At 45.5% G+C, this 12,327-nt stretch overlaps 1 protein-coding gene across 1 annotated transcript in view; it reads right to left on the minus strand.

Annotated features, from left to right (window-relative positions):
* Positions 1–1,260: 1,260 nt before the first annotated feature.
* Positions 1,261–12,327, minus strand: part of LOC124556261 — a 189,109-nt gene continuing 178,042 nt past the window's right edge. The window contains exon 6 of the mRNA XM_047130247.1: positions 1,261–1,381. Within this exon, the coding sequence (XP_046986203.1) occupies positions 1,261–1,381 (121 nt within the window). The remainder of the gene's footprint in view (positions 1,382–12,327) is intronic.

The raw sequence follows: 12,327 nt of genomic DNA on the forward strand, positions 1-12,327 counted from the left end.
GAGAAAACGAAGATTGCTTCACAAAAAGTATGAGAGCAAATCGTATCTTGGAAATGATTCCAGTAGATAGTCTACTTTCAAGAAGTGTAAGGCTAAATTTATTTTTGCACAACAAGCTAACACAATGAATAACTCAACACAAATTCACACAAGGACAAAAAAGAAAGTAGTTACATACATAAATTATGTTCAAAAAGCTGTCATGCTTATTATCAGTCAGGTACACAGAAGCTGCAACGCCCTATTCAAAGAGCACATGGATGTATTCAGCGAGAACAGTTTTGAAATACTGCCAGTAACTAATGATAAGTACATATATGAACATACAGCAAATGACATTCAACAATGTATAGGTTTTACCACAGGAGCAAAAGAAATAACCTTCAGCTCTTGGCAGAACTGGAAATTTTCTTCCACTGCCTAAAACACTCTTAATCAAGAATCTGAACTGAGTAATCACGTTTCTCACAGTTCTTCAGATATATTTTGGAACAACAAGACACGAGATTAAAGGAAATTACGAAACGAAATATCTTTTTAAATAGTTGACAAAATGTGACCTCTACAAGGACAGTGAAGAAAAGTCTTTGTAACAGATGTCTATTTTCACATCTCGCATATGTTTACTATGTGTGGTAATAATTAACTTTGAAACAATGTATGTATTTACTAATTTGAGTGTTGTTCGAATCGAGAACAGTAAAATGTGTTAGTAAATGATCACAGTAAGAGTCGTTTCATTTGTGCTGATAATTTTTGTGGGAGGTTTCACATTCACACGCAAAATTTAATAGCTTAAGTATATTTTCATAGCACATATAAAGACATTAACAAAATAATTTATGTCTGAAGAAGACTTATTCATCAGAATCGTCAGATACAGTCATAAGAATTACCATTTGCATAATGGAAAATGTGAAATGTATTAAGCCATCTTCGTTATAAAAACAGTAAGGAATGCTAATTGTTTTCTACTGCACTATATTTTACACAAAACATGATTCACGGGCAAACAAGACGCCAGAGAGTTAGCTGAAGATACAGTGCAATGGAAGATGGAGATTTCAGCGCTGTGAAGGTTGTGCTTAATAGCCACATCAGTTCGGTATTATAGATATTATCTGAGATGTGGCGTAGAAACGTGAATTGCACGCGTTCCCCACGGAGTGAAATAAAAAAGTGGAGAAAAGAGGCATCAGTGAGCATCTGACAGCATTAATGTCCATGTTTTCATTGTACTCTACTATCATCATCATGCTACTAGTACAAGCGCTTAGGGATATGAGGGGGCAAACGCGGCAACCTCTTTCGTCTCCTTTGTGCTCTTTTCTGTCGATGTCCTTTTACTGGCAAGTGTTTTTCGCGCCGCTCCCGGAGAGCTCTGAAAAAAGGGAAATTATCATTATGAAGTTTCTTCTTCTGCTATATCCCAAAATGAAACTCTATACATATTACATTCTCAGCTATCTCTACACAACATCAACTACTACTCCAGTGTAATAATGGGAAAATCTCAGAGATAATCATCTCTGCTCAGGATTGTTTACAATATCAAGTCTTTTTTCTCAAAACTATAACGTCTGTATTTGTATGACTTTCTCATGTGTTGTTCATTACGTTCTACTGATTGTGGGACGAAGGTGTTGAAACTAAGATTTCCGTACTTACATTGCCATTATTACAGTTTGTCAGGTTCCTTCGAGAGAAACTGCGTTAAATGATAAAGACACTGAAGACTGTCACAGTCATATTGTACAATTTACAGCGAATTAGCAAAATATTGGAACCACGTCAATGATTTCTGTTCTTAATATCATTGTCCACCCTATTATTTTACTGCAGCTCGACTCGACAGAAACGTGTACGAAGTGTCAGTTGAATGTTTCGAGCGTGTTTAATGGAATGTCTAGCTTGTTTAATGGAAAGTGTGACTTCCCAGCTGCACGCATTCTGTTTGTTCTTTTTGCTCCTGTAACGGAACTTCCTTCTTCCAGGAGTAGTCGATTAAAGTATGTAGGACAGTTTCTGCGGGGATGAAAAGTAGGAGAGATATATTGTTATAATCGAAACTGTAAGGGCGTGTCGTGAGTCGTGCTTGGGTAGCTTAATAGATGAGCACATTCCCAATGAAAAGTAATGCCCCGCTTAGCCATGCCAGTTAACCACACTGTTTTTCCTGCGCTCACAAGTTGTGGGCTGTTATTTGTAGGATAGACGCTATGACTTCTACTTATAATTTGCAGAGTAAACGGATCTACTGGTAAGAGGAAGGATAAATGTAAGTACATGTGATTCGATCGCATGGCATCAGCGACAAACTATCGCTATTCAGTTAAGGATGACACAGTTCAGCTCAGCAGTATGCAAGAGGCGAAATCTTACAATAATATACGCCAGCTGACGTTAGCTCTGTACATCTACACACACACACACACACACACACACACACACACACACACACACACCGCAATCCTGTGCAGAGTACTATGTATCGTTTTTGGCTGCTATCTCCTGTGCAGTTTGGGAATGGAAAGATGCAGATGGATGACATACTCCAAGAACGCCATCAAAGTGTGAACATGGTGCGCCTAAATTGGTCAAGTACTTCATGAGTAGTTTCTGATATCTACATCTACATCTACATGACTACTCTGCAATTCACATTTAAGTGCTTGGCAAAGGGTTCATCTAACCACAATCGTACTATCTCTCTACCATTCCACTCCCGAACAGCGCGCGGGAAAAACGAACACCTAAACCTTTCTGTTCGAGCTCTGATTTCTCTTATTTTAATTTGATGATCATTCCTACCTATGTAGGTTGGGCTCAACAAAATATTTTCACGTTCGGAAGAGAAAGTTGGTGACTGAAATTTCGTAAATAGATCTCGCCGCGACGAAAAACGTCTTTGCTTTAATGACTTCCATCCAAACTCGCGTATCATATCTGCCACACTCTCTCCCGTATTACGTGATAATACAAAACGAGCTGCCCTTTTTTGCACCCTTTCGATGTCCTCCGTCAATCCCACCTGGTAAGGATCCCACACCGCGCAGCAATATTCTAACAGAGAACGAACGAGTGTAGTGTAAGCTGTCTCTTTAGTGGACTTGTTGCACCTTCTAAGTGTCCGGGCAATGAAACGCAACCTTTGACTCGCCTTCCCCACAATATTATCTATGTGGTCTTTCCAACTGACGTTGTTCGTAATTTTAACACCCAGGTACTTAGTTGAATTGACAGCCTTGAGAATTGTACTATTTATAGAGTGATCGAATTCCAACGGATTTCTTTTGGAACTCATGTGGATCACCTCACACTTTTCGTTATTTAGCGTCAACTGCCACCTGCCACACCATACAGCAATATTTTCTAAATCGCTTTGCAACTGGTATTGGTCTTCGGATGACCTTACTAGACGGTAAATTACAGTATCATCTGCGAACAACCTAAGAGAACTGCTCAGATTGTCACCCAGGTCATTTATATAAATCAGGAACAGCAGAGGTCCCAGGACGCTTCCCTGGGGAACACCTGATATCACTTCAGTTTTACTCGATGATTTGCCGTCTATTACTACGAACTGCGACCTTCCTGACATGAAATCACGAATCCAGTCGCACAACTGAGGCGATAGCTATAACCTGGATTTAGAAGGCATCGCATTGAGTCACCTACGCCAACCACTACGATGTACAGTGCATTCGGCATCAATGGACGATAATGACGTACAAGCAATCACGTCGGAAACTGCTTGGACTTTTGCTAGCTGACCATAAATGCATAGTTTCAGCTCTGTATCTAGTTATCTATCCAGACAACAGGCCTTTTTTCACAAAGAGAGCATTTTATAATAGCTCGCTCCATGTGGTAAACGTAGCATAATGTGTTTTACATTTCGATCAATGACAGAAGATATTGCACAAAACAGTAAAAGTCTAGCTTTTATCAGCTAAAGAGTACATAATACTTGTGAGTTTTCTCATAAGGCATGCACTGATCTTGTTAGCTTAAGTTAGCCAACTTCCTTTTAAGTGGCGAACTTCAGACAGGTGTACACTTGAAGACTAACGATGCCTCTCACCACTGCAAAGGAGTGGCAGTTGACACAAGAAAAGTCCTAATGATTGGTTGGTTGGTTTAAAAGAGGGGGAAGGGACAAAACTACGAGGTCGTCGTCCCTTGTTCCTAATAAAGCAATGTCACAAGTGTGAGAATAAAACAGACGAGACATATAACACGAAACGGAAAGAAAGGAAAACCACAAGAACGAAGGAAAGGCAACGAACACTAAAAGGAACAAAGGAGGACAAGAAAACAATACAGAGACGCTAGAAACAGAAGAGAGTAAAACAAGAAAGCAGATTACAGTGGCTGGCCGACCACAACAATAAAAAGGAGAGGTCAGCCACTCAGCAACACATTAAAACCTCCACCATAAAAGCACTAGGGAGGTGGGCACATAGGGACAAAGGACATGTGTTTAAACTTATATCAAGTGGGAAAACCCACCCTCACGAATAAAACGTAGAACTCAATCAGCCTGAGGTGTTGTTAGATAAAATGAGCGGCAACGAGTCCAGTTACCCAAGATTTCGTCACTGGGCAGTCAAAGTGGGCCAGTGCACCAGAATATGGGCCACTGTCAACCGGGCGCCGCATAGACACTGAGGCGGGTCTTCACAGCTTAAGAGCTAACCCTGGGTCCCCCAAGTGTGGCCAATGCAGAGCCGGTAGATGACAACTGATTCCCTGAGAGAGGCTCGCATGGAAAACTTCCACACATTTGTAGTCTCCTTAATGACATGGAGTTTGTGGTGTGTACTGTTATGCCATTCCACCTCCCAAAGCCGAAAAACCCTACGACTTATGCCATTCCGCCTCCCAAAGCGGAAAAACCCTACGGCGTAGGTTAGAACACAGGTCAGGTTCAAAGATGCCCATCTCCAGAAGCGTTTTCCGCGTAGCCTGTTTGGCTAGCCTGTCAGCACATTCGTTGCCTGGGATGCCGACGTGTCCTCGGGTCCACACGAACACCACTGAAAGACGGGACCAGTCCAGGGCATAGATGGACTCCTAGATGGACGCCACCAAAGGATGGCGAGGCTAGCACTGGACGACAGCTTGTAGGCTGCTCAAGGAGTCAGTACACAGAAGAAACTATTCCTCGGGGCATGAACGGATATACTGAAGTGCATGAGATATGGCCACCAGCTCTGCAGTGAATACACTGCAGCCATCGAGCAAGGAATACTGTTCAATATATCCTCTATCGACATACGCGAAGCCAACGTATCAGCCATCGAGCCCCCGGTGTAAACCACTTTCTGGCCTTGGTACTCGTCAAGAATCGAGAGGAAGTGGCAGCGGAGGGCCATGGGGTTAACTGAGTTCTTAGGGACATGTGAAAGGTCCACGCGAAGCTGCAGCCTAGTACGGACCTCAAGTATAGGTGGTAAAGGCAAAGAGTCCAGTTCAGAAAGAAAGGATAGGAGATGAACTGCAATTGGAAGCCCTCACCTGGGGCGTCGATGTGGGAGATGAACCGCAGTGTGTGGGAAAAGGAGACGATGATTCGGATGTGCAGGAGAACACCGAACATGTGCTACATAACTGCCCAGCAGATGTGCACACCTAACCTGCAATGGAGGCACTCCGGCTTCTACAAGGATGCTGGTCACTGGACTCGTCCTAAAAGCTCCTGTCGCTAGGCAAACGCCACAGTGGTGCACTGGGTCGAGTAAAGGCAATGCTGAGGGCGCTGCTGAACCATAAACCAGACTCCCATAGTCAAGGCGGGATTGAACAAGGGCTCTGTAGAGCCGCAGCAGCGTAGAGCGATCTGCACCCCAGTTGGTGTTGCTCAGGCAGTGTAGGATATTGAGGTGCTGCCAGCACTTCCGCTTAAGCTGACGAAGGTGAGGAAGCCAAGTCAATCAGGCGTCGAAAACCAGTCCCAAGAATCGATATGTCTGCACTACAGTGAGTGGATCGTTATTAAGGTAAAGTTCTGGTTTTGGATGAACGAAGCGACGCTGACAGAAGTGCATAAAACACGACTTTGCAGCCGAAAACTGGAAACCGTGGGCTAGAGCCCATGACTGAGCCTTATGGATGGCTCCCTGTAGGCGCCGCTCAGCAACAGCAGTACTGGTGAAGCAGTATGGAATGCAGAAGTCGTACAGAGAAGGTGAGATGGACGGCCCTACAGCTGCTGCTAGACCATTAATGGCCACTAAAAATAGAGGTACACTCAATACAGAGCCCTGTGGGACCCCATTCGCCTGGATATGGGGGGAACTACGGAAGGCACCAACTTGGAAACGGAAGAACGAAGTGACAGGAAATTCTGGATAAAGATCGGGAGTGGGCCTCAGAGACCCCACGTATAATATGGCAAGGATATGATGTCGCCAGGTCGTGTCATATGCTTTACATAAATCAAAAATGACGGCAACCAGCTGTTGGCGTCTGGAAAAGGTTGTTCAGATGGCTGACTCTAGGGACACAAGATTATCAGTGGCAGAGTGGCCCTGGCGGAAGCCGCCCTGACATGGATCCAGTAGGCCACGTGACTCCAGGACCTAACCCAACTGCCGACACACTATACGTTCCAGCAGCTTACGAAGAACGCTGGTGAAGCTTATGGGCCGATAGCTATCCACATCAAGCAGGTTTTTACCGGGTTTGAGCACCGGAATGATGTTGCTCTCACGCCATTGCAATGGAAAGACGCCATCGCACCAGATCCAGTTGAAGATGATGAGGATATGTCGCTTGTAATCAGATGACTGTTTAATCATCTGGCTGTGGATCTCATCAGGCCCAGGAGCCATGTTGGGGCAATGTGCAATGGCACTGAGGAGCTCCCACTCTGCAAATGAGGGGTTATAGGATTCACTGTGGCGTGTAGTAAACAAGGGGACTTTCCCTTCCGTTTGAGAGTGCAAAAGGCTGGGGGGTAATTCTCTGACACAGAGGCTCGAGCATAGTGCTCAGAAAAGTGCTTGGCAATCGCGTTTGCGTCGGTAGATAACACGCCATTTATGTAACACTGGGAACGTCTGTTGGGGTCTAGTACCCGAAAACACGTTTGATTTTTGCCCAGACTTGGGATTGTGACGTATGGCACCCAATGGTCGAGACATACCTCTCCCAACACTCCTGCTTCCGTCGTTTGATAAGATGGCGAACGCGGGGACGGATCCATTTAAAGGCTATGAGGTGCTCCAGGATAGGGTGCGGCTTATGCCACTGTAGAGCTCGCCGACGGTCCTTAATTGCTTCAGTTACTTCCGGCGACCACCAAGGGACTGTCTTTCGCCTGGGGCACCCTACAGAGCGCGGGATCGTGTTTTCTGGCACAAAAACGATTGTTGTTGTCACCTGCTCAACCATCACATCAATGTTCCCATGCGGGGGAGATTCAGCGGTGACAGCAGAGGTGAAGGTTTCCCAGTCCGCCTTGTTTAAAGCCCATCTCGACAGGCGTCCGTGGGCCTGACAATGGGGCAGTGACAGCAAGATCGGGAACTGGTCACTACCACACAGGTCGTAATGTGCTCTTCAGTGGATAAATGGGACAAGTCCTCGGCTGCAAATTGATAAATCAATGGCTGACTAACTGCCTTGAGCCACACTGAAATGTGTGGCAGACCCACTATTTAAGAGGCAGAGGTCGAACTAAGACAGCAAAGTTTCGATATCTTTGCCTCGGCCAGTAAGCATGGTGCTACACCATAAGGGGTTATGGGCGTTGAAATTTCCCAAAATTAGGAAAGGTTTAAGGAGTTGATCAATCACTGCAGTTAATACATTCAGGGATACTACACCATCTGGAGAAAGATATACATTGCAGACAGTTATTTCCTGCGTCGTCCTTCTTTTGACAGCCACAGCTTCAAGAGGGGTTTGAAGGGGCACAGGTTCCATACAAACTGACTTTAGCACATAAACGCAAACTCCACCTGACACTGTATTACAGTCACTATGGGTCCTGTAGTGTCCCTTATAGCCGTGGAGGGCAGGGGTCTGCATTACTGGGAACCAGGTTTCCTTGAGGGCAATGCAGAAAGCAAGTGTAAAGCTTAGCAGTTGCCGTAGCTTAGCTAAGTGGTGGAAAAAAACCGCCGCAGTTCCACTGGAGGATGATGTGATCATGAGAGTGGGAAGGCATGGAACATTCAATGAGGCAGTTTACTCCTCACGGTCACCTCCTGCCACCGAGTTTTTGCCTGAGCAGTCTATATCCAATTTGTCTGAGGGTCCTGCGAGATCTAGGTGCTCTGTGGACGCCAGAACCTCCACCTCATCCACAGACGCTGAGCATGGAGGTAGCGGTGGTGTGGGTTCCACCAAAATTCCCTTGGTCTTGGGGACCTTCTTTTTGAATTTTTCTCACTGTTCCTTGGGTTTCCCTGGCTGATTCAGTCTCCAGGACTGAGGATAAGCGTGAAGCCCTGCGACCAGCTACTTTGGGCTCTTCTGCCACTGGCAGGTGTTATCTTTCCCACTAGCAGAAACCTGGGAAGGGAGTGACCCAAGGGACCCCTTCCTAGCGAGAGCAGCCAAAGAAGTTGTACGCTTCTCCGGCTTAGAAGTGGGGACGTGCATCCCCGATGGTTGGGGAGGGGGGTGTTGCTCCTGAAGTAGGTGGTGCAGGAGCAACAGGGAGGGAAGTGCGCACCACCATCAAGGGGGCAGGTGTAGTCTTCTGGCTCTGAGAGGTGACTGGGGTAGGCAGAGCTGATGGGGTTAGAAGGCGTTCAAATTTCCTCTTAGCCTCAGTGTAGGTCAGTCGGTCCAGGGACTTGTACTCCATGATTTTCCTTTCTTTCTGGAGAATCCTGCAGTTTGGTGAGCAAGGCGAATGGTGCTCTCCACAGTTGACACAGATGAGAGGCGGGGCACATGGAGTATTGGGATGTGATGGGCGTCCGCAACCTTGACATGTGACGCTGGAAGTACAGTGGGAAGACATATGACCCAACTTCCAACATTTAAAGCTCTGTATTGGGGGAGGGATATAGGGTTTTACATCACAGTGGTAGACCATTACCTTGTCCTTCTTGGGTAATGTATCACCCTCGAAGGCCAAGATGAAGGCATTGGTGGCAACCTGCTTATCCCTTGGACCCCAGTGGACACGCCGAACTAAATGTACACCTCGACGTTCTACATTGGCGCGCATCTCATCGTCGGTCTGCAAAAGAATGTCCCTGTATAATATGATACCCTGGACCACATTTAAGTTCTTATGGGGCGTGATAGTTACAGAAACATCTCCCAGCTTGTCACAAGTGAGTAACACCCGTGACTGGGCAGACGATGCTGTTTTGATCAAGACTGACCCACATCTCATTTTGGACAAGCCCTCCACATCCCCAAACTAGTCCTCTAAATCCTCAACAAAAAACTGAGGATTCATCGTCATGAAAGATTCCCCATCAGCTCTCGATCATACAAGGTACTGGGGCGAATAAGAGCCGCCGCCATCCTTAGCCTGACGTTCCTCCTATGGTGTGGCCAGGAAAGGGAACGATTGGAGGTCGTACTTGTGTGCATTAAATTGAGCCCGTGAACGCTTAGAGACTGCTGGTGTTTGACCACCAGGAACTCCTAATGAAGTAACTCTACTATTAGGGCTTACGTGACAGCTCTTCGTGATTAGAACATTTCCAGATTATTGCATTCCATGTCTCATCGACGATGCCACCATTAGCGACAGAAAAAAAGTTCGGATCGTGGAAATATGCGGAAGGAAAAAGGCCGTGCCCTTTTGAAAGGAACTATCCCAGTATTCGCGTGTAGGAAACTCTTGGAAAGTGTAGATGGCCAAAAATGGATATTCCTCTTCCCGAATGCCTGTCCAGTGTATTACCTACAACACAGATGCGGCTGTAACATTTGGTGTACTCAATAGACAATAAATGCAATAAGATGAAATACAAAAAATGTTACTAGTTTTCTCATACTTGTTACCCAGTAACTGTACACCTACTAATTTTCAAATTTTTGGCCTCCTTGGAAGTGGAATACTCGATTTGCTCGTATGGTACTCTAGCCAGAACTGGATTGAACACGAGCGGCGGATTAACGACCATTGGTCTGTTACATCTCCTTTACTGAATGTGGTTTTTGGGTGGTTTTCCACGTTCTTTCAGGCAAATGTTGGGCTGGCCCCAATCTCAGTTTCCGAGAATACGATACACAAACAGCTGAAATGCGGTAATATACAGAACAAAGCTACGTGGCGGAAACTACTACTCTTCCGTAGGGTAACTGACGGCTCTGGCGACAGAAGGGGCATAAAGTCACAAAGATAATCCACACATATATAAAAAATGGATGTATATATGCTTGTATGTTCCACATCTCCTCTTAAACCACTGGATCAGTTTCGACCAAACCTCGTACACATACCACTTACTGTTTGGAGAGAACTTCTGCGAGGGTAAGAGCAGCCAACCTATCAAAGGAATGGCGATGGGGGTGAAAACTAAGTGTAGCCAACAACGTGCGAATACCCAGATTTTATTCATCCAGTATCTGAGAATGAGAGTATTCTGTGACTTGCAACGAACTTTAAACACAATTTCAAACCATTATGGAAGTTTTCCTCCCTGACAACACTAAAAAATGATGGAAGGAAGTTTGTCACTTACTACATTTTCACTGTTCAAGGAGTAAGACTGTCACATCAGGCACGACTTTTAATTTATTACTACTTTAATACCAACTGTATTCATGACACATTTTGCAGACAGTATTCACATATACCACTGTATGTACCTGCAAAATTGAATCACTCTACGAGAAACAGTTCATGAGATATGATTTCATAAACACTGATTTGCTCGAAAACGAAACTGCAGGGCAGAATTCACTAGAGATACATTATGTGATCAAAACTATACGGACAGCCCCTAAAAGATACGTTTCTCATATTAGGTGCATCGTGCTGCCACCTACTGCCAGGTACTACCTCAGTACTCATTAGACATCGTGAGAGAGCAGAACGGGGCGCTCTGCGGAACTCACGGACTTCGAACGTGGTCAGGTGATTGGGTGTCACGCGAGATTTCCACACTCCTAAACAGCCCTAGGTCCACTGTTTTCGATGTGATAGTACAGTGGAAATGTGAAGGGATACGTACATCACACAAGCATACAGGCCAACCTCGTCTGTTGACTGACAGAGACCGCCGACAGTTGAAGAGGTTCGTAATGTGTAATTGGCAGACATCTATCCAGACCATCACACAGGAATTCCAAACTGCATCTGGATCCATTTGCAAGTACTATGCCAGTTAGGTGGGAGGTGAGAAAACCTGAATTTCATGGTCGAGCAGCTGCTCAGAAGCCAAACAACGTCTCGCTTGGTGTAAGGAGCGTATACACTGGACGATTGCACGGTGGAAAAGCGTTGTGTGGAGTGACGAATCACGGTACACAATGTGGTGATCCGACGACAGTGTGTGGGTATAGTGAATGCCCAGTGAACATCATCTGCCAGCGTGTGTAGTGCCAACGGTAAAATTAGGAGGCGGTGGTGTTATGGTGTGATTGTGTTTTTGATGGAAGGGGCTTGCACCGCTTGTTGTTTTGCGTGGCACTATCACAGCACAGGCCTACAGTGATGTCTTAAGCATCTTCTTGCTTCCCACTGTTGAAGAGAAATTTGGGGAAGGCGATTGCATCTTTCACCATGATCGAGCACCTGTTCATAATGCACGGCCTGTGGCGGAGTGGTTGCACGACAATAACATCCCTGTAATGGACTGGCCTGCACGGAGTCCAGACCTGAATCCTATGGAACACCCTTGCCAGGCCTTACCGACCGACATCGATACCTCTCCTCAGTGCAGCACTTTGTGAAGAATGGGCATCAATTACCCAAGAAACCCACCAGCACCTGATTGAAAGTATGGCTGCGAGAGTGGAAGCTGTCATCAAGGCTAGGGGTAGGCCAACACCATATTGAATTCCAGCATTCCCGATGGAGGGAGCCACGAACTTGTCAGTCATTTTCAGCCATGTGTCAGGATACTTTTGATCACATAGTGTACAGGCTAACTGTGGGTACAAATATGTCTAAAATATATTAAATGTGTGTTAAATATATGTGGCATGTGCGTATGCCAGCAAATCGGTCGATAAAGAAAGTCCACCGAAACCTCTGAATCGATTTCAACCAAACTTGGTACACATATTACTTACTACTCGTGTCTGGAAAGGAATGCTGTGGGGATAAAAAATAGCAACCTGCAATCGGGGTAGGCGTGATAAGGTGAAAAGAGTAGGTGGAGGAGGAGATGGACAGAGGAG

Source organism: Schistocerca americana, chromosome X, assembly GCF_021461395.2.
Source record: "Schistocerca americana isolate TAMUIC-IGC-003095 chromosome X, iqSchAmer2.1, whole genome shotgun sequence".
NCBI classification, from domain to species: Eukaryota; Metazoa; Arthropoda; class Insecta; order Orthoptera; family Acrididae; genus Schistocerca; species Schistocerca americana.